A 27,421-nucleotide genomic window follows, 5' to 3' on the forward strand; every position below is an offset into this window, starting at 1 on the left:
GTAGTTTGCCAACATTAGCTAGGCTAGTGCCTATTAGTGGAGAAACCATACTCATTTCCAAAGAGTGAAAAAGCTCAAAAGTATCTCAAGCTAACCATTTGTTGTTCAGAAGTGGAGATTAGGAAACAGGCCCTAACCCACTCCATCGCATAGCTAGCTGGCCACACCCATCCATAAAACCCTAGGCCATATGCACTAATTTTTCTTCCAAATATAACCCTCATCTTAAACACCCATAACGTTCTGTGAAGTGCCACATATTTTAAAGCAGCACATGTATCCCTAGTTGTCTCTCATTTTAAACTCCAAATACCATGATCACCAACTTGGATGGTTTTAAAGGAGGATTAGACAAATTCATAGAGAACAGAGCTATCAGTGGCTACTAGCCATGCTCTACTCTTCACTGTGGGAGGCTGCTGTTGCACACATATTTTCCTGGCTGAAGAGATGGTAAAACCAGGATCATCTGTCAGATGAATGTTAAAACAAAGGGGGTTGAGAGAGAAGCACATAGAAAGGCATGATGAACCTTGATTTTCATTTTCCTGATGTATCTTGAAAAGGAAGACACCGAACTTTCAGCACAAAAAAATGTTTATTGATTTTTTTTTTACATAATAGAGTCTGTGCCTTGTGGTCAATTGCACTCTCTCATCTGGTCCCAATAGTGACCTGCCAGACACGAACCAGGTTATCCGTGTAGCCAGCAAACAGAGTCTGATGGAAGAGAAAGGGAGAAATGGTGTTAACAAGTGATTTGGTGAAAGACTGACAAGGAGGCAATGATCACTTTACATGAATTAACTGTTGGGTGGAAAGTCAACTGGAGATAAATTCTGTAAGAAGCCAGACTCCTCCTTCTATCTATTCTGATAGCTATTCTATCAGGCTGCAGCAGAGAAGGAACGCAGGGCCATTCCATCAGCACAGCAACTTTTGGCACCTCTGCTTGAGCTTCTCCACCAGCTGGTCATTAGATGAACATAAGACTATGAACTTGCTCTGGAATTTGCTTATTTCTTCCTCCCAATCTATTTTCCTTTTGTGTCATGTCTTTCAATAGTTCCTACACCTTCAGGCTTACACAATGATCTGTAAGCTGCTCTGGGGAGTATTTTGGCTGAACAGGATAGAAATGATGAATTAATGAATGAGGAACTGATTTTGGCCAACCCAAGGTGTATGAATAGTCATTTTAAAATTCCTTCACATGGTAGACCATGGCAAGCTATTTATACACTGTGGGATGTCACATGCCAAGCTAGCACATCACTCCTGCCAGTGGTTCAGGGTAACAAGAGATTAGGATTTGGGGGATGAGCAGGTTACAGCTCACAGGAAGCTAATAAGACCAGGAACGGATAACATGCAAACACATCCTGCTCAGCAAAGTGTAAATGAAGAATGAAAGCTCAGCTGTTGCATAAGCTTCCAACCCCTTCCTTCAAATTCTGCAACCTGTTTTTCCAAAATCAGGTAGTGCCTGATGTTGAAGGCACAGGGTAAGGGAAGAAAATGGCAGACACCACCAATAGCTGCATGTTGGGGACACTGTCACTCTGCTCACCCTCCTGGCTTAAGACAATAGACGATATATGCCACCCTGGGCTCCTACTGAGAGGAAGGGCAGGATATAAATCTAATAAATAAATAATGTATCTATTGGTCCAAACAATTGGCAGCATTCCTGGGCATTTTAAAGTGTTGTAAGAACTCAGAAGAATGTCATTGTCAAGTTTTTAGGAGCCCAGGAAACCTGGCACCTGGGATTTTCTCCAGCCCTGCTAATACCTTTCCCTAGAGCGCCCTTGAGGTGCCAACTGACAGGGGTTGCCAGCTGCAGTTGGGGAGGCAAGGCCTGGTGCTTTCCCTCAAGAAAGCCTCATGTGGCTAAGTCACACGATCAAAAGTGCAGAACTGGACAAATCCTTTCCCAACGGCTCCTGGGGTGGAAAAGACAGCTCTTTGACTTCTCTGAATGGCCCACTGGGAATCTGGCCCATTCCTGCTCTTACCTGTCCATCAGCCGACCAGGCCAATGAGGTGCACTGGGGTGGCTCTGCCTTGCTGCTGGTGCTGATCACTTCCTGCTTGAGCTCATCCACAATGATCTTGCCTTCCAGGTCCTGAGATCAACAAAGGGTGTGTGTGTCAAATGAGGTTTGCAGACTTCTAGGCCAAAGTTTTTTTCAATTCCCAGCTACTTTTTGTGTACTTCAAATGGAGTTTGGGTAACAGGCTCAGAAACAGCCTCTGGTTTTCCACATGGAAGCAAAGTCAGACGGCACAGTGTGTTTCATCACAGCGCAAGTCAGTCCGCTTGTCTTCAAACCACTGAAATCAACAGGGCAAGATGTGCGTGTGGGGGCAAGACACTCCTCCCTCAACCCCCTGCATTGCCATTGGTGGCAGCTGTTGCTGCTCCTCTGCCTCACATCATTGCTCCTATCTACTTGCTAGCTAGCTAGCGCCAATGAGCAGGCCGTCAGTGGCAGCTCTTCCTTCTTGCCTCTCCCGTCTGCTTTGTCATCCGCTCTGGGGGTGGAGTTAGAGGCAAGAGAACAAGCAGGAAGCAATGGTGAGGAGAAGCAAGCTTAGGGCTCTGGGCCTTCAGCAGGTGCCCAATCAGGCTGAGCCTTGGCGCAAGCCCTGGAAATCGCAACACGCCATCCCACCACATGGTTAGGTGAATGCTGATACCACACAACAGGTGGCAGTCCCCATCTCCAGCCAAAACCAAAACTAAATGCCTTATCTGCCCATTCACATAAATGTTCCTCTGTGAATCCTTCCCTAGTCTTTTTCTGTTGCTCCTCTTAACTTTTCCCCACTGTTAAAAACAAAACTCCTTGGGGCAGCATCACTCAGTAAAACATCAAATACACAGGTGGTTTGAGAGCTGGGGTGGGGAACCTGTGGCCCCCTGGATGTTGCTGGATGACACCTCCCAGAATATCCAAACCAGTGTGGTGTAGTGGCTGGACTAGGAGAGCTCAGGGTTCAAATCGCTACTCGACCATGAAGCTCACTAGGTAACCTCAGGCCAGTCAGTGCATCTCAGGGTTGTTGCGAGGATAAAATGAGAAAGAGGAGAACCATGTACATCGCCCTGACATCCTTAGAGGAAAGGTAGGATAGAAATGCAATAATAAAGAAAAGTGCTGACCATCAGCCATGCTGGTCGATCTTAATTCCAACAACAACAGGAGGGCACTAGGGTCTCCAACCCTGTTCTACAACAAGGCCTCAGAGAAGCCAAGAATGCATGGGTATGAGGGAACAGGACATTTCCACATGTGCCAGCCCATGCAGACAATATTGAGCTAGAGGGACCATTGGCCTGACTTTCTACATTTGGAACTCCAGCTGCAGAAGCCAAACAGGCCTGGCCACAACTGCTGAGGAAAGGTGTCAGCGAAGGACATGCTAGCCCAATTCTAACAAGAAAAATGGGACCCCGGCTGGGAGGAGACTACATGACTCCGTTTCTCCTAGATCCCCACCCACAGCCAACACAACACTCTTGGCTTACCCATATCTTGATGCTGGGCCCAGTGGCAGCACACAGCCAGTAGCGGTTAGGGCTGAAGCATAAGGCGTTGATGATGTCCCCACCATCCAGTGTGTACAGGTGCTTGCCTTCGTTCAAGTCCCACAACATGGCCTGGCCATCCTGGGACGGAAGAAAAAAGACATCTGATTAAAATACCCAATGGTCCAGAGGGATTCCGCAATGAAAAGGACACCAGGCCTGTGAATCTTAAGGTATCTAGATCTCCCTCTTCCCACCAGCACCTGCTTTGGGGGCCCTGAAAAGTCTTGATTTTTTAAACAATTAAAAATAGTAAGGAGGGGAAAATCCTCTCTCCAAAGCAGTAAAACTCCCATTCAAGGTTTAGGCAGCTCAGAAACAGCCTCTGAGTATCCGCATGGTGGTAAGAGTCAGATGGCGCTCGTAAGTTTCATCACAGCTGAGATCTTTTGGCAAAATCTAGATAGGATGGTTAAATAGTAAAGGTCACCAGTCAGGACAAGAGCTCTGAGCTGGGCAGAAGAAAGGGGCAGGTGGTTATAGAGTGTGTCTAGCTCATGTGCTTCTTTCTAAGGCAAGAGATGGTGTATACCAAGCATTCCTTGAAAACTTCCCAAAAATGAGATTCCCTTAAATGAGCACCCGTTTGAACAAGTATGTTTTTAGACACGTGGCAAAAAGGTAGTTCAATTGGTGCACCCCCAATCTCCAAGGGAAGGCATGCCACAGCGACTTACCTTGCCACCTGAAGCACACAGGGAACCGTCAGGTGAGACTGTCACCGTGTTCAGGTAGCCAGTGTGCCCAATGTGGTTGGTCTTCAGCTTGCAGTTAGCCAAGTTCCACACCTACGAGATGGAGAAAGGACAGAATCAGAGAAGGAAACCATCACACAACTGTTCCACAGGCTTCCCAGGATTGAGTGCAAGCAGTCAGACCAGAGATGTGACCCATACATTGCCCATGTGTTGATGGGGTTTTATGCATCTGCCTGGCTGCGTTTTTGTGGGAAAATGGTTGCGGAAGGCCTTTGACAGCAGCTGCAAGCAAGAGCTCAGCACTTCAGTCTTTGAGTGGGTGTTCAGTTCACATCAGCAGAAAACATGGAAACAAACATTTCTTTGTGGGGGTGGCTCACCCAAGGAAGTGAACGGGGTCCCTAAATCAAGCACCTACCCACCAAGCCAGATACCCTTGGGGCAGCCATTTTGCCCAGCCAGGAGAAAAGGGGTAAAACAGAGAAATGCTTTGCAGCTACTCTTAGAGGAACATCTAATTAGTGAGTAGGATATGCATGCAAAAGGCAAAAGGACTGGCAATTACGTTCATGACCGTGCCCAGTAGCACCTTATAGAGATTGAGCCCCCAAATCCCTTGCCTTTGTTTCTATTCAATGATTGCTTCCTGGTGTTCTTATGACAACGGTTTTTATCATGAGATGTGGGCATATTTAAGGAGATGGCAGCATCTCCAACACATCTCCTTCCTCAGAAGACAGCCACAGCACAACTTCACTCCTGCTCCATTCGGAGCGCGCGCGTGCACGCACGCACACACACACACACAAAAAGAGGCTTCATTCATCATTGTGCGGTCACTGCTGGAAGGCGAACAGAACACCTTACTGTCGACAAGCTTCTGCTTCCTTATGAGTGCCTTCCCCACAGACTTGTTGGACCCACGTGCCTCCAAATTCTCCCTCCAACCCTGCCCCTGACAAAACCATCAGCCTGCTCCAGGCCCATGCTTCACTGGGATTCCAGCTTGCCCCAAAGTCCTGCCTTTGGAAGAGCTCCCTACCCCAAGATCTGGCGGGCTGGTTGCGGTTTCTCAGAAGCGAGGGCAGAAAAGAGAAGGCTCACGTTTCATCAGCATTTCTGGGGGTGGGCCCTAGAGAGAGATTTGAGGATTACGGCCGACCCTCAGCTCACCTTCACTAGCTTGTCCCAGCCACAGGAGACAATGATGGGGTTGCTGCTGTTGGGGGAAAAGCGCACGCAGGACACCCACTCCGAGTGGCTTTCATCCTGAGCGGAGAAAAAGAAACAGGGGACCGGGGAAATATTACAGCTTTCAGTACAAGCCGGTAACAGAATATTCCAGTGAAATAATCCATTCTAAAAATTAAGACTTGAGCATGAGTTTAACCTCCTCGTTCTCACTCCCTACCAAAAAGGACGCCTATGCTCACCCAGCTGTGTTTGTGCATGGCCTTCCCATAACCCCAGGCTCCATCTTTTCTCCTTTCCCCTCCTTCTGCTGTCGCCACCTCCTGTCAGAATTTAGTTGCAAGTTCTTGGGACAGGGTCCTGTTTTTCTGCCTTATGAACCTCTATAAGCCTTTCCCAACTGTTGGGTCCCCAGACGTTGCTGGACTACAACTCCCATCAGCCCCAGCCGACGTGGCCAATGGTCAGGAATGATGGGAACTGTATTCTAGCAACATCTGGGGACCAAAGATTGGGAAAGGCTGCTTTATAAAGTGCTCGATGCATTTAGTTTTAATCCAGTGATTCGCAAACTTTTCCCCCACACGGACCTCTTGAAAACTGCTGAGGATCTTGGCAGACCACTTAAATGATTTTTCTGCCTGTTGTAGGAACTGTAATGCACATTGCTAGATATATTTAACTGTATTTGTATTGCTTTTATTTCTTATCTTGTATTTTACTGTATTACAATTTGATTTCCAGAGAATTCAAACTGCAAGTGTTCTTCACAGTCACACCGTGGACCACCTGAACGTAGCTCCAGTGGTCCATGGACCACTGTTTGGGAACCCCTGCCCAAAACAATTTAGAACCAGGTTACCTAAGGGATCCCCTCGCCTCACACATCCCTCTCTCACAACTGCTGAGAGTACCATATGCCCTGGAGGTGTGCTTAGTTTGTAGTAGAAATTGGGCTTTTAGTGTTGCAGCTCCAGTCCTCTGGAATAAATTACTAGCTGAAATTACACACACTCACTGAAGACATTTTTATCCAAGAAAGCTTTTCCAATCACATATAGAACATTAATTGTGCATCTGGCAGAAACAGTTTTATTGTGTTAAGAGTTTGGAGAAATTGTTTTAATTGTTTTTGTATTCTATCTCATTTTTATCTTGTTGTAAAACCACTTCAAAGGCTTCAGGCTGTGAAGTGGTTTGCAAGAGGTTATAAATTCGTAAAATAGATAAAAATAGAGCAAGAATGTTGCATATTTTGCAAGCTGTAATGTTGTATGTAAACAACACAATGTTAAGTACCACTAAAAGCCAACTTAAATAAGCACACTGCTTTCTATAAGTCTGCCAACTTAGACTCAAGTGGCCACCTCTCTCACGAATAAACTCCACAGGGCCAGAGCCACCAGTGAAAGCCCATACTGCGTCGTCCTGCTGATCGTGTACTCTGGGGGCTCTCGGCAAGACCTGTTCCTGTCAACAGGCCAAATGGCTCAGTGCTTTTCTTTTATATTTGGCTGTGCTCTAATTACAAGATTTGTCTAAGACCATTCAATGAGTGTGTGTGAGAGCCCTCAGACCTGAGCTTTGGGTTCCCAGGTGTTTGCTGGACCCGACTAGAACAATTAATGACTCAGTTAATCCAGACCTTTGTTCCATTAGTGTGAAATGAAATTCACGTGACTAGCAAGCCCATGGGCAGTGCAAGTTCTCCCTTTTCAGAGCACCGATAGCAACCAACAGCCACTACAGGCACAATTGCTCTCAGTACTGTTGATTGCACTTGGTGAGCTGGACTTTAAGGCTATTCAGTGCCCAGGTCTGAGCAAAAGAGTGGAAGAGACTCACCTGCACAGTGTACTTGCAGACACCGAGGGTATTCCAGAGCTTGATGGTTTTGTCCCTGGAACCAGAGACAATCTGGCGGTTGTCAGAAGAGAAAGCCACGCTCAGCACGTCCTTGGTGTGGCCTACAAAGCGCCGGGTGGTGGTGCCTCTGAAAGTGAGGAGATTCCACACCTCATTTCACATCCAGTGCAAACCCCTCAACCCAAGTCAGTTATTTCACTGCCTTGCCATATCCCTCATGCCAACACCCCAACTCTTCTTTCTGGTTCAGAGTAACCCCTAGAGACCATAAGGTTAATTTTCTAAGAGGCTCTCCTGCTTCAGTGGAACTTTTTCTGGAGAGTGACACTTTGGCTGCATCCACACCATACATTTAAAGCACGCGGCTTCCCCCAAAGAATACTGGGAACTGTAGTTTGTTAAGAGTGCTGGAAATTAGAGCTTGGCGAGGGGTAAACTAGTTCCCAGAATTCTTTGGGAGAAGTCATGTTCTTTAAATGTATGGTGCGTATGTAGCCTCTGTGAAACAGGCCCACATTAATGGGATCAAGTCTCTCACTGCAATTTCAACAGCTAGTGAATGTCAGGAGTGTCTCCTACCATCTCATGCAGCTTTTCTAGGATGAGGAAACAAGCAAACTAGCACCAAGAGAAACAGGGATTTGTGTTGCATCCAAGGACATCTTTGCACTATCATCGTAAAACAATTTGCCATCCCCTTTCTCAAACTTTAAATGAAAGGGGTGCTAAGGATCTGAGAATTTCTCAGCACCCACATTAGGAAACCAGTCACACTGCTAGAAGCCATTTGAAGCATCCTGCTTGTGGAAATGCAGACCTCCAAAACGCCACTGGAAATTGATTCCATCTCCTTCCCTGCATGATTTCCAATTAGTAAAAACAATCTGCTTCTGTGTTGGAATTGCTTTTTAATATGCTTTTAAGCCTTTTTAAAAAAAAAATCTTCAAAGCTTTTAAAAAAATGTTTTTAAAGTTGATTTGTTTTAATGTATTTTAATGTCTGTTTTTATGATGTTTTAAAGTGTTTTTAGTGCTTTTGTTTGCCACCCTGGGCTCCTGCTGGGAGGAAGGGTGGGATATAAATCTAATAAATAAATAAAAATAGAAAGCTTCCAGTTTCTCAGCCTCTGCTGCAGTGTCCCATCATAATTGCAGGACATTTCATCAAACCCCAGTGGAGTCTGTAGATGTGTGTCAGATCTAATCATCGGGACAGCAGGAAGCAAACAGAAACCTCAATCCCAAAGCAACCCTGAATAAAACCAGGAAAATAATACTAGGAATAAACACCAAGAAGCAAATGGGAAGCCAGGGGAGAACCTCGCACAGAGTGAAACCTATAGTAATTCTGAAAAGGGCAATTATTTTTCAATCAAAACGGACCACGTATCCTTTTCCCCAATCTGTACTCACGTGGTAAGGTCCCAGAGGCGCAGAGTGCCATCCCATGAGCCAGAGAGAGCAAACTGCCCATCTGAGGAGATAACCACATCACTGACAAAATGAGAGTGGCCCCGCAGGGCTCGCTGGGGGATCCCATAGTTGGTTTCATCCCGGGTCAGCTTCCACATAATGATGGTCTTGTCTGTAGGAGGGAAGGACAGTAAACAGTCATTTCATAGATTTCTTCAAAAGCCAGATATACTTGTGGAATGGGGGTATCACACCCCCTTACTAACCACTCAAATGGACAGGTAACTGCCGTACCCAAGATCCCACACTCCCCCGGTGACTGTGGCCTAGTTTTTACTGAGGTGACAAAACTGTGCCGGGCTGTACCACTTCAGACTGCCGGTGTGGGTTTGCTTTGTTGAATGCTCTTCCATCCAAACATTTTCCTGCCCTAGAGATGTGAAGGCCCAGGAAAAAAACAGAAAAATGGGGAGGGGTGGTTTTCAATTTTTCAGGGCCTTCACATCTCTATTCTGCCACAGAAAGCTAGCATTTCAAGAAGGCTAGATAAGAACCCTTAGATGGAGGAGCATTCTACTAGGCAAGCCCTACCTGCAGCCTGAAGTGGTACAATCTAGACACTGCTTTGCCACCACATTGAGCACTAGGCAAGCCAAACTCTCCTGAGAACCCTCAACATGCCCTCACTTGAACCCACATGAAAAAGCGGTAGTTCCTAACAGCAACCAGAGGTCAAGATCCCTTAAACCAGAGAGACTTCCTTCAAATACAGATGATTACGACCCAAGTTTTACTGCCCACCTGCTAGACCAAGAATTAACTGTAGAGTAAATTTCTTGACTTATAAAAGGCCTCAAAACTCAATAAAAGCCCAATAAATTACATACTTTGCTACTCCCAAGGCAGTAACCTAACCCTTTTAAACATCCATCTGTGCACCAAAGAATGTACAAGACGAGCACACAGAAAATCATCCTCAGTAGCTTGCCAGACTGTGGGAATCCTCTGGCTGGGGCAATTGCTATAAACGTTAATACTTAACTCTTCTTTCTTATATGGCCCTCAGCGTTGAGGAGGGTGCTTGTGCCTTCTCCAGCACAATCTAGGATCAGACAGCAACCACTGTAAGATCAATGTAAGTCCTGGTGCAGTAATTTGATCAGGAGTAGCTTAAGTGGTGCGCCTCCAATGTTGTTGGATTCCAACTCCTGAGGCTGATGGGAGTTGTAGTCCAAAAACATTTCTAGAGGACACCATGTTGGCTAACCCTAGGTTAGAGAGTAGGCCAGGACCTGACAGACCAGACTTCAAAGCTCTGCTCAGCCTTGAAAGCTCACTGGGTGATACTGGGCCACTCTCTCAGCCTAACCTTCCTCACAGAGTTGTTGTGAATATAAAAATGGAAAGGGGGGGAGAGAACCATGTACACCAACTTGAAAGCCTTGGAGTAAAGGTGGGATATAAATGTAACATTGAAAGAACTGTGGTTCAGCCTCATTATTCTGAATAGCAGGCTCACTGCCGTTAACTTTTGGGTAGCCAGTTTCAAATTAAGAGGCTCTGAACGACAGGCTGGGCCAAAAGGAAGCTCCTCCCTTCCTTTGCTGAGCTGATCCTCTCCAGTCCCATCATAATTGCAGGACATGTCTTCAGATCTCATTAAGAAGATCAATAGACAGTGCCAGATCTAATCATCAGGACTAGGAAGGGAAGCATATGCGCCTGTCTGCACGCACACACACACTCTTCCGCATAAAAGTATTGCATGCACACATGCAAATTCACCAGTAGCTGACCCGTTCCTATTATTTGGCTTGTTCCAATTCTTCCAACTTTACTCCCAGGCCCCCAATACCTTGGCCTAAAATCCTTAATGCCCACCCTTTCTAGGACGTGATGGTCTTTCTCGCAAATGCCCCCATTACATATAGGTGACTGTACGATCGTATCCTCCAGCTCATGCAACACACCTTACATGCGAAAACTGGTCACTTCCATACGATCCTTCTCCCCTCTCTAAGAGATAGCTGGCCTCCCCTTTCCATAGTGGTGTCTCCCATCCCATTCTATCAGCCACCCCACCCCGCGAGTTGGTCTCGTCCTGCCCTTCCTTACCGCGCGAGGCGGAGAGGATCATATCTGGAAACTGCGGGGTGGTGGCGATCTGGGTCACCCAGCCGTTATGGCCCTTCAGGGTGCCACGCAGGGTCATCTGCTCCGTCATGGCGGTGGCTGAGAAGGCTCGCGCTCCCGCGGCAGACGGAGGATGGACACGGATTCACCGACGGCCCTTAGCCCGGACCTGCCAGCTCTCTCAGGCCCAGAGAGAGAAAGGAAGCGGCAGCCTCTTCCGGAAACGGAAATAGCCTCTCCTCACGCGCTCGGGTGCCGTCGACGTACAGCATCATGGCTGCCTTCACGTAACCTGTATGGACGACCTGCGAAGCGACTTGGAAAACAACACGGAGTCAGATTTCGATGTATAAATCGGCAACTCTTTCCGGTTATAAAAACAAAATACGGCGATACGCTTCTAAGATAGGGCTGTTGTTGCTGCCATTGCCTCATAGGCATCCAACATGGTAGCGCTCTGGCGTTTTACATATCGCGGTGGCCTGTGATGAGACGCCTCCATCCGTAGCGCGAACAAGGTGGCCTCCTCGAGATGATCACGGCACAGAGAAGATGGCGATGATCAATGGGCAGATCTGCATGGAAGTCCCTGCTGTAGAGAGAGGAGTTCCGAGGGCTCCATTGCTTAGTGAACTGGTCCATCTCCAGCTGATTATGAGGGGATCAGCACTTCTTCCTTTGATTGATTGCATCTATGAATCGCCTTTCTGCGAAGGCACCCAAGGTGGTTTAAAAGCACAATATTAACACAACAAGTGGTAGAAGATATTCTCAAGGCTGACTTCAGGAGCTGAGGGCACTTGCTCCTTGGCCAGTGCTTCTTTTCTGCCTGCCCTCGGGGTGCTCAGATCTTAGACAAGTTTTCCAGAGGCTCAGATCTTAGACAAGTTTTCCATGTTAGTCTCCGCAGCAAAAACAGAGAGTCCTGTGGCACCTAAAAGACTTAACCAAATTATTATGGTGGCATAAACTATAGTCCACACCAATCCAGATGAACAAATTTATTTTGCAATAAGAAAAAGTCCACCTCATCAAATGCATGAAGTTTTACTTCATTTCTCTCTGATTTCACTGTTTACAGGCCCTCCCATATGCACCTGTAAGCCAGTGTAACACTTTGTGCATGCCCAGAAAACCTTATGCCTTAAATTTGTTAGTCTTTAAGGTGCCATTTGACCATTTTTTCATTCAGATAAAGTTTAGATGTGGTTAAATGTTTCAGAGCACTAAGGTTGAAAAAATGGAGCTCTGAATTGCTGGTGGGAGAGGAAAATCAGGAAATTCTCCAGGAGTTGAAGAAATCTATCTATCTATTAGATAGAAATAATCTAATAAGGTTCTTCTGTGGGTGCCTTCAGCGGATGAACAGGTGGCAACTAGAGAGAAAACCTTTTGTGTGGTGGCAACCTGTCTGTACAGTTCTTTCCCCAGTAAGATTTGCCTGGATGTACTTTGCTAAAGTTTAGGCATCAGGCTAAGACAGTTTTATTCACTCGGGTGTTTAGTGAATAACAGTATTATTGTGTTAGCTGTAGCAGTAATTGATTTAGTTTATTGTGATTTACTTCTTTCACTGCTTTGTTTTTATTAATGAGCTTTCATTATGATATATTGGGTTGGATCCCATGTTACTCAAGCTTAGGGTAGACTCATTGAAATGAAATCTGTGGGACTTAAGTTAGTCATGCCTGACTTGATTTCATTTTTTTTTTTACAATAATTTTTATTCAAATTTTCATAAAACATAGAAAACAAAATCATAAAACATTCAAAGACAAAAAACAAAACAAAACAAAAATGATTAAACAAAAAAATAAAATAAAATAAAATGTTGACTTCCCATTTGTCACATATCAAATCAGTTATAGGTCTACAATATATAACAATCCTGTCTCTTAAATCATATTATAAAATCACTTTCCTCCAGTAGTTATCTTAATTAATCATCAAATCTCATAAACATTACTTTATTCTTTCCACAAAAAGTCAAAGAGAGGTTTCAATTCTTTAAGAAATATATCTATCAATTTTTCTCCAAATAAACATGTCAATTAATCCATCTCGTTAATAATTATAATAATCTTATTGTCATAACCATAGTCCAAATGAACATTTCGATTAATCCATCTCATCAGAATCTGTTAGGTCCAATAATTTCAATAGCCATTATTCCATTATCCCTATTAGTTCCATCTTCCATCTTCAATAGTCCTGTTAAGTCCAGTAATTTCAGTGTCCAATCTTCCATTATCAGTATTCCATAATAATCTTGCTGTTGTAGCCATAGTCATATAATAAGAGTCTGATGGGAATTTCCTCTATCCCAAATATTTTCTTGCCATCCATTCTGAATAAGTTGCTGAAATACTGTTGTAAAGTCATATCTGTGTTCTTCTTTTTTACAAAATGCACTGGCTCATCTCTTAAGAGTTTTTCCATTGTCACATGGCTGCAGTTAATTCCATAGATTTTCTCTATATCAAGCTCCATCACATCATTCCAGTCCAGAAGATTATCCAAGCCATTGATAACTTTATCTCTAATATCTTCATTAATTTCTTCAGAGATAACGTTAAATTCCAAACAATAGATTTTATTTCTAAAATCCATAAACTCCAGATCTTTTTCCAATTCCACATTTGTTCCAATCTCCAGGGCTTGTATCTTCCCTTTATTTTTTCTTTTCTCATCTGATCTCATTCTCCTCTCTCACAGGGTCCCCTATTTCTTTAAGCTCCTGCGTCATTTTGCTCAGTTCAATTTTCAGCTCCTTACTACCCTGTTGCAGGGTTTGTTTCGTTATCTCAATCTCATCCATTATTTTCTGAAACATAATTACTTCCAGATTCTCAGCCACTTTCTTGATTGCCATTTTTAAAACCACGAAAACAAAGCAAAACAAAAATAAAGAACCACTTCTTATTTCAGCAACAATTGGGTTAATATTCCAGGCTTGATGACATCACAGTATAAACAGAGCAACCTGCCTTATCTCTCTTGTGCAAGAATGCAAAACAAATTTAGTTCCCAGCATCAAAACAGTTAGTGGCGTCGTGAAGAAGCAGATTCGTCAAAATAAAATAGACCAAAAAGAGAATAGTCCCAGACAATATAATATTCCTCGGAATAGAAATCAGGAATAGAAATCCCTCTTCTGTTTATTATCTTTAGAATGCACTTCCAGGACAGCTTTTTGCGACAGAAACAGAGATAAGCTGTTAATTTCGTGAATAACAGAGAAGAGCTATATCTCACCCAGAAGTTGTCCAAAGCCGATCAATCTGACAAATCTCCTTTTGCTGCAACAATTTAAACCAAGTAAAAAAAATAATAGAAAGAAGGGTGCTTGCCTGTTAGTCCGTTCTCTCTTTCAAGAAAAGATAAACGTATCGCTTAAGCAGATAGAGCTTGTTAGAAAGTCCGTCCGGCATTGTTGGCTGGACCTTATCTCATAAATTAATGAAATCCAGTCCTCCCAACAAAAACAGGCTTTGAGGTTGATCTCTACGTTTCTCCCTGCCCGGGAGAAATTTCATCAGTCCAAAAAAAAAAAAATGTTCTGACTGATTTATATCTGAATAAGCTTCTTTTGAGGCGGGAGCCCGTCCCAAAAGCAGGCACAAGCAAAGTCACCCTTCCCGGAAGTCAATCATGCCTGACTTGATTTCAGTGAGTGTACTCTAAGCTTGATGGATAAGTCTGGATTCAACCCTTTTTTATTTTATTATTGTTGTGTTATACTTTTGGAAGCTGCCTTATAAATCTGCTTGGTTAAAAGGTGAGATTTAAATAATTTTATTATATTTATTTATTTACTTAATGCCTTTCCACTATTGCTAGAAGGTTTACAAAACAGTCTTCACCTAGTGCCTAAAATATATTAGGGTCAGTTCCAGGTAAATATGTTTGAGGAGAGTATTCCACAGTTTGGGTGCCACAACAGAGAAGGGCCTGTCCCAGATACCCTCCCGTCTGATTGCCAGATATGGGGCCCCCAGGAGCATGTCTTCTGACAATGATCAGGTTCATATAACGTAATGCCAACAACTGGGGTGAGCACAAGAGTTGCCCTCCTAGATCAGAGTGAAGGTCCAACTAATGCAGCATTGTGGCTCCAATGGGAACCAGTCATAGATATCTCTGGGTGTCCTGAAACGGCATGAAGGAGATGGTCTCTCTGTTCTGTTTGCTTTTAATATTCAGAGCTACTCTGTCTATGTACATGGATGTTCTGAGAGAGACCTCAGTTGCCATCAGTTTAGAGCAGGGAATCTCAGCCCCCCAGAGTTCAAACACAGTCCTCCAGGCTGCTCTGTCTGGTTCTCATGTCTCACTCCAGGCCCCACCACTCCCCAGCCCTGCTTGCACCCGCCTTGAGTGTTTTCTCCTGGCTGGGATGTGTCCTTAAGAACATAAGAACATAAGAACATAAGAAGAGCCTGCTGGATCAGGCCAGTGGCCCATGTAGGCCAGCATCCTGTTCTCACAGTGGCCAACCAGGTGCCTGGGGGAAGCCCACAAGCAGGACCTGAGTGCAAGAACACTCTCCCCTCCTGAGGCTTCCGGCAACTGGTTTTCAGAAGCATGCTGCCTCTGACTAGGGTGGCACAGCACAGCCATCACGGCTAGTAGCCATTGATAGCCCTGTCCTCCATGAATTTGTCTAATCTTCTTTTAAAGCCGTCCAAGCTGGTGGCCATTACTGCATCTTGTGGGAGCAAATTCCATAGTTTAACTATGCGCTGAGTAAAGAAGTACTTCCTTTTGTCTGTCCTGAATCTTCCAACATTCAGCTTCTTTGAATGTCCACGAGTTCTAGTATTATGAGAGAGGGAGAAGAACTTTTCTCTATCCACTTTCTCAATGCCATGCATAATTTTATACACTTCTATCATGTCTCCTCTGACCCGCCTTTTCTCTAAACTAAAAAGCCCCAAATGCTGCAACCTTTCTTCGTAAGGGAGTCGCTCCATCCACTTGATCATTCTGGTTGCCCTCTTCTGAACCTTTTCCAACTCTATAATATCCTTTTTGAGATGAGGCGACCAGAACTGTACACAGTATTCCAAATGCGGCCGAACCATAGATTTATACAACGGCATTATGATATCGGCTGTTTTATTTTCAATACCTTTCCTAATTATCGCTAGCATGGAATTTGCCTTTTTCACAGCTGCCGCACACTGGGTCGACATTTTCATCGTGCTGTCCACTACAACCCCGAGGTCTCTCTCCTGGTCGGTCACCACCAGTTCAGACCCCATGAGCGTATATGTGAAATTCAGATTTTTTGCTCCAATATGCATAATTTTACACTTGTTTATATTGAATTGCATTTGCCATTTTTCCGCCCATTCACTCAGTTTGGAGAGATCTTTTTGGAGCTCTTCACAATCCCTTTTTGTTTTAACAACCTTGAACAATTTAGTGTCGTCAGCAAACTTGGCCACTTCACTGCTCACTCCTAATTCTAGGTCATTAATGAACAAGTTGAAAAGTACAGGTCCCAATACCGATCCTTGAGGGACTCCACTTTCTACAGCCCTCCATTGGGAGAACTGTCCGTTTATTCCTACTCTCTGCTTTCTGCTTCTTAACCAATTCCTTATCCACAAGAGGACCTCTCCTCTTATTCCATGACTGCTAAGCTTCCTCAGAAGTCTTTGGTGAGGTACCTTGTCAAACGCTTTTTGAAAGTCTAAGTACACTATGTCCACTGGATCACCTCTATCTATATGCTTGTTGACACTCTCAAAGAATTCTAATAGGTTACTGAGACAGGACTTTCCCTTGCAGAAGCCATGCTGGCTCTGCTTCAGCAAGGCTTGTTCTTCTATGTGCTTAGTTAATCTAGCTTTAATCATACTTTCTACCAGTTTTCCAGGGACAGAAGTTAAGCTAACTGGCCTGTAATTTCCGGGATCCCCTCTGGATCCCTTTTTGAAGATTGGCGTTACATTTGCCACTTTCCAGTCCTCAGGCACGGAGGAGGACCCGAGGGACAAGTTACATATTTTAGTTAGCAGATTAGCAATTTCACCTTTGAGTTCTTTGAGAACTCTCGGGTGGATGCCATCCGGGTCCTTGAAGTCTGATCATGTCTCTTCATTGCCTGGATGGAGAGGGGTGTGTGACTGTGTGTAGAAACTAGCCTACTGTACAAGGGTAAAACTAGCATTTGTTGCTTTGCCCACTTTTTCCTCTGTCCCCGCCTTCCATTGCCATGAGGCCCCTAAAAGGTTGCCCAGATGGGAATGTGGCCCTTGGTCTGTAAAGAATTCCCCTTCCTGTGTTTAGAATATACGTGGATTCAACAAGAATTTGAGCAGAACACATTTTGCATGTGTGTTTACATGCTGGCTGGGGCTGGTTGGGAGGAAGGTGAGAGAAACCCAGCAGGACCTACACCTTGCTGCTGTGGCCTCCTGCAAAACTCCATCTGCAGGCTTCCTCGGGTGTCAGCTGCTACTCCCTGCAAGGCCTGGTTGCCAGCTGAAGCCAGTTGGGGCTAACAAGGGAGAAGACGACTGCCAGAGGGTGGGGAAGAGAGCTCCCTTTTATAAGAGCCACCTCTAGCCAAGGCTCCCCCCCTCCAGCATCAGGTTTCTTTTAACATATGCCAGGGTAGGAGTAGTCGGGGGCCTGCCATTGAGGTAATATTGGGCAGGGGACATAATAGCAGTGGGAGGCAGACTGGCCGTTACAGGGGAAGAGATATAAGACATCTTCGTGCTTGCATCCCTTCTGGTCCCCCTTCCAACCCTCGGGACGCTGCTAGCTATGCTGGGAACTCCCTGGATCTTACTGTCCTGCTGATGAATGCAAGGTCAGTGACTAATAAAGCCACTTTAATTCAGAACTTAATCCTGGATGAATGTGCTGACCTTGCTTGTATTACCGAAACTTGGCTAAATGACCAAGGCGGAGTAGGTCTCTCCCAGCTCTGCCCACCAGGTTTTGTGGCACTCCAGCAGCCCAGATCCAGGGGACGGGGAGGTAGGGTCACAATTGTCTGCAGGAATCTATCTCCCCTGTCAGATACTCTGTCCCTAACACCTCCAGCTTTGAGTGTGTGTGCCTTGCGTTGGGTCAGGGAGACAGAGTGGGATTCTGTTGGTGTACCCAGGGCCGGCTCCAGGAATGCTGGGGCCCTTGGGCATCAGCTTGCCCTGGCCCCCGGTGTGTGCGTGTGTGCGTGCATGCACGTGGGGCCCCCATACCCCCCCACCTACCTGTCTGCTATCTTTTACCATTGCTCTTAACGAAGATGGCGGCTGCAGTTTCCCTAAGGGGATGATGCCTCTGCCGCCATCTTTGTTGATGGCACGCGTGCGTGCTATGCACGCGCCTCTCTGCCATCAACTAAGATGGCAGCAGGGGCTTCAGTACCTTAGGGAAACTGCAGCCGCCATCTTCGTTAAGGTCAATGGTAAAAGACAGCAGACAGGTAGGTGGGGGTGTTTGGGGGGGCGTGGATCGCAGAAGGGGAGCAGAGGGGCGGCTGAAGGCCCCCCTGTAGCTCCAGGGGCCATCGGGCCAGTGCTCCACCTGGCCGCCCTTTAGAACCGGCCCTGGGTGTACCGTCCACCCCTCTGCCCAACAGTCTCCCTCCTTGAACCTGGTGGAGCTGGTCTTGGCGTTGGTGTTGCAGTTCCCCAGGTTGATGGTCCTGGGTGACTTCAACATACATGCTGAGGTTAGACTCTCAGGTCCAGCTCAGGACTTCATGGCTGCCATGACAACCATGGGGCTGTCTCTAATATCATCTGGACCAACGCATGTGGCAGGACACACACTTGATCTTGTGTTCTGTCCGGGACAGGAAGGTGATCTGAGGATGGAGGGGTTCTTAGTGACTCCGTTGTCATGGACAGATCACCACCTGACAAGGTTTAGACCTTGTGCCCCTGGTAACCTTCGCAGGGGTGATTAAGATGGTCCGCCCCCGGAGACTCATGGATCCAGAAGGCTTCCTGAATGCGCTGGGGGATATTTCTTGCATGGCTGGTGATACTGCAGAAGCCCTGGTCAATCTCTGGAATATGGAGGTGACCCGGGTGGTGGACACTATTGCTCCAAAGTGCCCTCTCCCACCAGGGAAGGCCCATAATACATCTTGGTTTACTCAAACCTTGGGCCTGATGAAACAGCAGGGATGATGGCTAGAGCGACAGTGGAGAAAAACTCAGTCTGCTTCTGATTGAACACAGGCTAGAGCCCATTTTCGAGCCTATCATGTGGCAGTGATGGCAGCGAAGAAAGGGCACTTCTCTGCCACCATTGCGTCTGTTCATTGTCATCCTGCGATGTTTTTCTGGGTGGTCCAGGGTCTTTTGGGCTCTGGCCCTACATTAGACTCTCAGCCCTCAGTCACTCGCTGTGATATGTTTGCGAGGCACTTTGCAGATAAAATTGCTCTCATTCAGACTGACTTGGACTCCTCTTTAACTACAGTTGTGCCAGATGTCCCTGAAGCTTCCTCTTGTCATTTTTCTATGGATACTTTTCAGCTTGTAAAGCCTGAGGATGTGGACAGGATTCTGGGAGAATGGAGGGCCACTCCTTGTTCCCTTGACCCTTGCCCATCCTGGTTAATCAAATCTGCCAGAGGGGGCGTGGCCGAGTGGTTGGCATATTTAATTAACACCTCCCTAAGGGAAGGTTCTATGCCAACATTGTTGAAGGAGGCTGTGATAAGACCTTTGTTAAAAAAAGTCTTGGTTAGACCCTGCGGATCCTAACAACTTCCGTCCAGTCTCTAATCTCCCCTTTCTGGGCAAGGTGATTGAGAGGGTAGTGGCTGCTCAGTTCCAAGTTTTCCTGGATGAATCGAGACTATCTAGACCAGCCTTTCCCAACCAGTGTGCCTCCAGATGTTGTTGGACCACAACTCCCATCAGCCTCAGGCAGCATTGCCAATGGCTGAGGCTGATGGGAGTTGTGGTCCAACAACATCTGGAGGCACACCGGTTGAGAAAGGCTGATCGAGACCCTTTTCAATCAGGCTTCAGGCCTGGCCATGGGACAGAGACTGTCTTGGTTGCCCTGCTTGATGACCTACGCCGGGCATTAGACAGGAGGAGTGCATTCCTGTTGGTGCTGCTGGACCTCTCAGCAGCCTTCGATATGATCAACCATGGTATCCTTCTGGATCGTCTAGCTGGGATGGGATTGGGAGGTACTGTTTTATGGTGGCTCCGTTCCTACCTGACAGACAGAACCCAGAAAGTCGTGCTGGGAGACTACTGCTCGACTCCCTGGCTGTTGGCCTGTGGGGTACCGCAAGGTTCCATTCTGTCTCCCATGCTCTTTAACATTTATATGAAACTGCTGGGAGAGGTCATCAGGAAATTTGAAGTACAATGTCATCAATATGCTGATGACACTCAGCTCTTTCTCTCCCTACCACCTGTTCGCAGGGAGGGAGTGCTCATCCTATACCGGTGCCTGGAGTCTGTGAAGGGCTGGATGTGGGCGAACAAACTGAAACTTAATCCAGACAAGATGGAAGTGCTGCTGGTCAAGGGAAAAATCGCACCAGGGACGGGGTTGCAACCTGTTCTGGATAGGGTTGCACTCCCCTTGAAGGAGCAGGTCCGCAGTTTGGGAGTCCTCCTGGATCCTGCCCTGCTGCTTGAATATCAGGTGGCTGCGGTAGCCTGGAGTGCTTTTGGCCAACTCAAACTGGTCTACCAGCTATGTCCGTTCCTGGAGGTAGTTGACTTGGCCACAGTGATACATGCATTGGTGACATCGAGGCTTGATTACTGTAATGCACTCTATGTGGGGCTGCCTTTCAAAACAGTTCAGAAATTGCAGTTGGTTCAAAATGCAGCAGCCAGAATGTTAACTGGAGCACGGCGCAGGCGGCATATCACCCCTGTGCTTTATCGACTCCACTGGCTCCCAGTTTGTTTCCGGGCCCAATTCAAAGTGCTGGTTCTGACCTTTAAAGCCCTAAACTGCCTTGGACCCATGTACCCGAGGGACCACTTACTTATGCCCATATGTACCTGCCCGGGATTTAAGATCATCTGCCTCTGGTCTCCTCTGCGTGCCTGGAATAAAAGATGTTAGACTGACAGGCACGTGGGAGAGAGCTTTTTCAGCTGTGGCCCCCAAGCTTTCAAATACCCTACCCCAAGAAGTCCGCTCTGCTCCTTCCCTGTTGGTTTTCCAGAGACTTCTGAAAACGATTTTGTTCCGGAGAGCCTTTGGGAGGGACTGAAGGTAGAGCCTGACACTAATTTTATGCCTTCTATGTTAAATTTTACCTTTGTAGTCCCTTTAGTACCAATCCCTATATACCGTGTATGTATATATGTCTGTATATATATATATATATATATATATATATATATATATATATTGTATTTTATGTATTTTAATTTATTTTAATGTTTTTGTGATTTTACTGTTTACAATTTTATTATGTACATGTTTGATTTTATTTTTGTAAGCCGCCCTGAATGCTCTATTATAGGGTAGAAGGGCCGGATAGAAATATTTTAAATAAATAAATAATAGTCCAAAAACATCTGGAGGGCACCGGGTTGGTGAAGGCTAATGTAATAGAATGACTTTTCTTTATTGACGTCACCACAGCGGTGCAGTGTTGCTTATCTTTGAAAGTTTTATACAGCAAGCGGTTGACACCCAACTCTTCCCTCTTTCTCCTCTTCCACAGTTGCTAACTCGCAGTTGCTGATATTGCCATGATATACTGATGACGACAATTTAATATTTATAGCCTGCCTTTCTATTAAAATAATACTCATAGCGGCTTACAGTTAAAAACAATAGAAATGCAATGTAAAAAGACTAAAAATACATATTCAGTATAACAAGATCAAGAACAGCAACAATATATTCCAGCTGCTGCTTCTCTTGCTGTCTCCAGCACTGCAAAGTTTCTGGAGTTCTTGCTCAGATCCCTCAAAGGATCACCTCAAAGTGCCCTGATCCTACTACGCAGTGCCTGTTCTTGAGAATCTGTATACTCTGCATTTTGCACAAAAGTCTGTACATGTTGCTATTGTGGATTCAGAGAGTTTTCCTTATGTAGCGTTTTAGCTGGATGTAAATGCCTGTGAACTGCTGTGAGAATAAATTTAGGTGGTATGAATGAATGAATGAAACTTTATTTTTACCCTGCCCTTTTTCCAAACTGGAACTCAGGGCGGCTTACAAATAAAACTACATGTAGTTAAAAACATAGAAAAACATACAATTTAAAATACAATTAAACAATGCACAACCTTAAAACCTTAAAAGGCACTTAAAAATCTAAAAACAATTTAAAATAATACAAATAATAATATAAAACAATAAAACAAGCCTTGTAAAGCCCAATCCTAAACACCTTCTATCCCAAAAGCCTGTCGGAATAAAAAAGTCTTTACTTGCTGATGGAAGGATGGCAAGGAGGGGGCCATTCGTGCCTCCCTAGGAAGGGAGTTCCAGAACCTAGGAGCAGCCACTGAGAAGGCCCTATCTCGCGTTCCCACCAATCGCACTTGCGAGGGTGTTGGGACTGAGAGAAGGGCCTCTCCTGAAGATCTCAGGGCCCAGGCAGGCTCATACAGAGAGATACGGTCTGACAAATAGCCTGGACCTGGGCCGCATAGGGCTTTAAAGGTCAAAACCAGCAGTTTGAATTGTGACCGGAAACAAACTGGCAGCCAGTGGAGCTGTTGTAACAAGGGAGTTGTATGGTCCCTGTAACCAGCCCCTGTTAACACTCTGGCTGCAGCTCTTTGTACCAGTTTAAGTTTCCGAACAGTTTTCAAAAGCAGCCCCACGTAGAGCGCGTTACAGTAGTCTAAATGGGATGTAACTAAGGCATGCATCACCATAGTCAAATCAGGCATTTCCAGGAACGGGCGCAGCTGGCGCACCAGTCTTAAATGGGCAAAGGCACTCCTGGCCACGGCCGAGACCTGGGCCTCCAAGTTCAGAGCTGAGTCCAGTAGTACACCTAAACTGCGAACCTGTGTCTTCAGGGGGAGTGTAACCCCATCCAGCACAGGTTGAATTCCTATTCCCTGATCTGCCCTTCGACTGACCAGGAGCACCTCTGTCTTGTCTGGATTTAGTTTCAATTTGTTCGCCCTCATCCAGTCCATCACTGATGCCAGGCACTGGTTCAGGACCAGGACAGCTTCCTTGGCTTTAGGTGGAAAGGAGAAATAGAGTTGAGTGTCATCTGCATACTGATGGCACCGAACCCCAAACTCCCGGACAACCTCTCCCAGCGGTTTCATATAGATGTTGAATAACATGGGGGACAAAACTGAACCCTGAGGGACCCCATAGGTCAACGGCCAAGGAGTCGAACAGGAGTCCCCCAGCACCACCTTCTGAGTTCGTCCCTCCAGAAAGGAATGGAGCCATTGTAACACGGTGCCCCCAAGTCCCATCCCAGCAAGGCGGTCCAGAAGGATACCATGGTCGATGGTATCGAAAGCCACTGAGAGGTCCAGTAGAATTAACAGGGACACACTCCCCCTGTCCAGCTCTCTGCGAAGGTCATCCACCAAGGCGACCAAAGCTGTCTCTGTCCCGTAACCAGGCCTGAAACCAGACTGAAATGGATCCAGATAATCCGTTTCATCCAAGAATCTCTGGAGCTGGGCGGCCACCACACACTCTATTACCTTGCCCAAAAATGGAATGTTGGAGACTGGCCGATAATTTCCCATTATAGAGGGATCCAGGGAGGGCTTTTTGAACAAAGGTCATACAACTGCCTCTTTTAGGCACGATGGAATTCTGCCTTGTTGTAAAGAGGCATTAACTACTCCCCTCACCCACTCGGCCAGTCCCCCTCTGGCACTTTTGATAAGCCAGGAAGGGCAAGGATCCAGCAGACATGTGGTGGCTCTCGCCTCTCCAAGGATCTTGTCCACATCCTCGGGCTGTACAAATTGAAAGGAATCCATTATTATCGGACAAGCAGGGGCCAAAGTTACATCCCCTGAACTGCTGTGAGAATAAATTTAGGTGGTAATCTCATACACTCAGTAAACTCAGTTTATAGCCTGCAGATCTCAATGGTGGCAGCAATTACAGGCATGCTTAACCCCCACTGAGACTAGAGTGACTCAGACCCAAGAATGATGTGTCAGCAGATTCCTTTAAATAGCCATGGCTTTCATACCAGTCATGCTTTCCAATCAGCCGCAGTAGATCAGAGAAAGCATACAGCTGGGTTTCTGTAGTGTAGTGGTTATCACGTTCGCCTCACACGCGAAAGGTCCCCGGTTCGAAACCGGGCAGAAACAGCCAAGTATGTATTTTTTAGTCTCTTTTCATCTTATAGGGAATATACATAGTTGAAGCTGATCAGTTACAAATTGTCTCTTTCATCCCGTTACCATTTAATTCTAAATTCATTAACCAAAAGAAGTCTACTTTGTTTCAAAGTAGGATTTTGTTCTGTTACTGACAAATGACATTCATGTGACTAGCAAGCTCATTAAATATTGGAGAAGTTCTGTGACAAATAAAAAGTGTTAATTGATTTTGTAAAAAAAGGATGCACACAGTTACGCAAACTTCCCTCCATGGACTTATTGCTTGTTCACAGGTTTGACTGTTATCTCTGATCTGTCATATATATCCATATATTCAAGGGATCCCTCATTCTTGTTTCATACTTTCATATTTTAACAGCTCAATCCTATGTGCGGCTGTTAAGTCTCATTTACCACTTGTCTGGGAGTAAGCTTCGTTGAAATCAATAGTACTTACTTCAGAGTATACATATAGAACTATGCTGTAGGGCTGAAATCCTACACACACTTACTTGGGAGTAAGCTCCATTAGATACAATGGCACTTGCTTCTGAGTGGACATATAGGTGTGCTCTGCATGTTATTCATTAAATAAAGTCTGATGTACAATGGGGATGGGGAACCTGTGACTCTCCAGATGTTGTTGGACTATTATTTCATTGTTATGTGCCTTCAAGTAGATTACAATTTATGGAGACGCTATGAATCAGCGACCTCCAACAGCATATGTTATAAACCACCCTGTTCAGATCTTGTAAGTTCAGGTCTGTGGCTTCCTTTATGAAATCAATCCTTCTCTTGTTTGGCCTTCCACTTTTTCTACTCCCTTCTGTTTTTCCCAGCATTATTGTCTTTTCTAGTGAATCATGTCTTCTCATGATGTGTCCAAAGTATGATAACCTCAGTTTCATCATTTTAGCTCTGAAGTGATTTACAATATAATCATATATATAAAACAGCTAAAACAATTGCATTTGTAAAACAATTTTAAAAATCAATTATATATTTAAAAACAGTTTTAAAACAATAACATATATATAACATCAATTCAACTTCAATACAGATGCCAACTGAGATAAAGATCTCCATTTAGAAATTTGCTGAAAAGCACCAAAAAGACAATAGAGAAGGTGCCTGTCTAATATATAATGGGAGAGAGTTCCAAAGGGTAGATGCTGCCACGCTAAAGGTCGGATCGGACATCATGCAGAATTCACCTCCTGATGGTTCCTGCAGGATGCCCTCCCCTGCAGAATGCAGTGATTTGTTGGGTATGTAGAGGTATCCTGGTCCCAAGCTGCATAGGGCTTTATCCACCTATAATACCAGCACCTTGTACTTAGACTGGTAGCTAATCGGCAGCCAGTGCAATTATTTCAGCAGCAGGATAATGTGATGGTGATATCCTGACCCAGGGAGCAGTCAAGCTGCTGCATTTTGTACTAGCTGCAGCTTCTAGCTCATCCTCCAGGGCAGCCTCACAATCACATAGGGCAAATTTCATTAATCCAATCTGTAAATTACTAGCACATGGATGACCGTGGTCAGGCTATCCCAATCCAGAAACAGCCATAGATGTCTTATCAGCTGAAGCTGGTAAAAGGCACTTCTAGACACTGAGGCCACCTGGCTCTCTAGTGACAGATGGAGCAGCCCCAGTCTATTAACCTGCTCCTTCAGGGTGGCATATGACTGCAATGCCCTTAATCTGCTGCTGACTGGGGCTGATGTGAACTGGAGTCCAAGAACATCTAGTGGACCACAGATGCCCCATTGGTGGTCTGGGAACTCAAACATATAGTTCAAAAAAGAAAGAAAGTAGTAGTGTCTCTTTCCCCCCATTTCTTGCCAGGACATGGAGGGCCAATTTTATGAGGTTTGAGCCTCCTTGTCCCAGTAAGCCTGTGTGAATCTTGGCTTTCTATGCTTTATGAAGAGATTTTTCAGAGAGTGCGTCCATTAAGTCAAGGAAAACGTTAGCCATTTCAAGGCCATCATGATCTTTCTTTGTAACTTTCTCATCATATGATTCTGCCTTAGGAACTAAGGTAAGTCTTAGTGCTAATTTCAAATATGCAGCCAAGAGTAATTATAAAAAGGCATAATGTTTTTAGTCTGGTTCAATACAATCACTAACATTTAAAAGAAAATCCTACTATATCCTGAAGCAAACAATTAAAAATTGGTGCATGTGTGTGCATGTGTAAAAAAAATGTGTGAACACAAGAAACAGCCTTTTCAGTGGTAGCTCCATCTTCATGGGACTCACAGAGGGTGTGCTTGACCCTTCACCCTTCTTCCTCCTTAGTTATTTTTAAATGAGCTGCAATGACCTTTTTGTTCTGAACTGCTTTTAATTGGTGATACTGGTCTGTAATTTTAAAACTGTTATTTCTCTGTGTTAAGGAGAGCCCTGCTGGATCAGACCAAAGACCTATCTAGTCCAGCGTCCTATTTTCACAGTGGCCAACCAGATGTCTGTGGGAAGCTCCTTATCAGGACATTAGCCCTTTCTCCAGTCATGTTCCCCAGGAACTGATATTCAAATGCATAGTGTCTCCAATACTGGAGGTAGTATACAATAGCTATCATGCCTAGTAGTAGCCACCGAAGCCTTATCCTCCACGAATTTGTCTAACCCTTTATAAAGCTGTTCAAGTTGGTCCAAGCAGCCATCACTACATCCTGTGTGAACAAATTTCATAATTTAACTTTGTGTGGTGTTAAGAAGTACTGCCTTTTGGTCTCTAACATTCTGTTTTATTAGCTGACCCTGGTTTCTAGTATTATGAGAGAGAGAGGAAAAACTCCATCCACTTTCTCCACACTGCATAATTTTACACCTCTCATAGCATGTCTCTCCTTACTTGCCTTTCTTCCACAGTAAAAAGGCTTGTTCTGTTTTTGCAGATCTCAGCTGTGATGTTTTTTAATGTAGTGATCTTAAAACGTAATGTATAAATAAAATGTATTTTCTATGTGTTTTATATTTAATTTCTTTTACAATGACTGCTTATTATATTATTTGTTACATTGTTTAAATACATTTATACTAGTTTCGTTGTACTGTAAGCCATTTCATGAAGGCTGTTTGCCTGGAAAAGCGGGATATACATTCTTAAATCAGTTAATAAAATGATCTTGAATACTATCAGCATGTGTTTACATCTGTTTAATAGTTCTGCTTGGGAGTTCAAAAAAGGTGGTTATCATCACCTAATAGAAGATCA

At 45.1% G+C, this 27,421-nt stretch overlaps 1 protein-coding gene and 1 non-coding gene across 2 annotated transcripts; one reads left to right on the forward strand and one right to left on the reverse strand.

Annotated features, from left to right (window-relative positions):
• Nucleotides 1-579: 579 nt before the first annotated feature.
• Nucleotides 580-11,108, reverse strand: RACK1 (receptor for activated C kinase 1). The gene is made up of 8 exons (XM_061619120.1): nucleotides 10,879-11,108; nucleotides 8,764-8,935; nucleotides 7,330-7,477; nucleotides 5,467-5,562; nucleotides 4,273-4,383; nucleotides 3,536-3,676; nucleotides 2,019-2,129; nucleotides 580-720 (listed from the first exon to the last, which is right to left on the reverse strand). The coding sequence occupies exons 1-8, from the start codon at nucleotides 10,985-10,987 to the stop codon at nucleotides 655-657; spliced, it is 954 nt and encodes a 317-aa protein (XP_061475104.1). The 5' UTR covers nucleotides 10,988-11,108; the 3' UTR covers nucleotides 580-654.
• Nucleotides 11,109-24,106: 12,998 nt separating this feature from the next.
• Nucleotides 24,107-24,179, forward strand: TRNAV-CAC (transfer RNA valine (anticodon CAC)). Its single transcript has one exon. It is a non-coding gene; the product is annotated as a tRNA-Val (tRNA).
• The last annotated feature ends 3,242 nt before the right edge of the window (nucleotides 24,180-27,421 follow it).

This window comes from Rhineura floridana, chromosome 3, assembly GCF_030035675.1.
Source record: "Rhineura floridana isolate rRhiFlo1 chromosome 3, rRhiFlo1.hap2, whole genome shotgun sequence".
Lineage (NCBI taxonomy): Eukaryota > Metazoa > Chordata > Lepidosauria > Squamata > Rhineuridae > Rhineura > Rhineura floridana.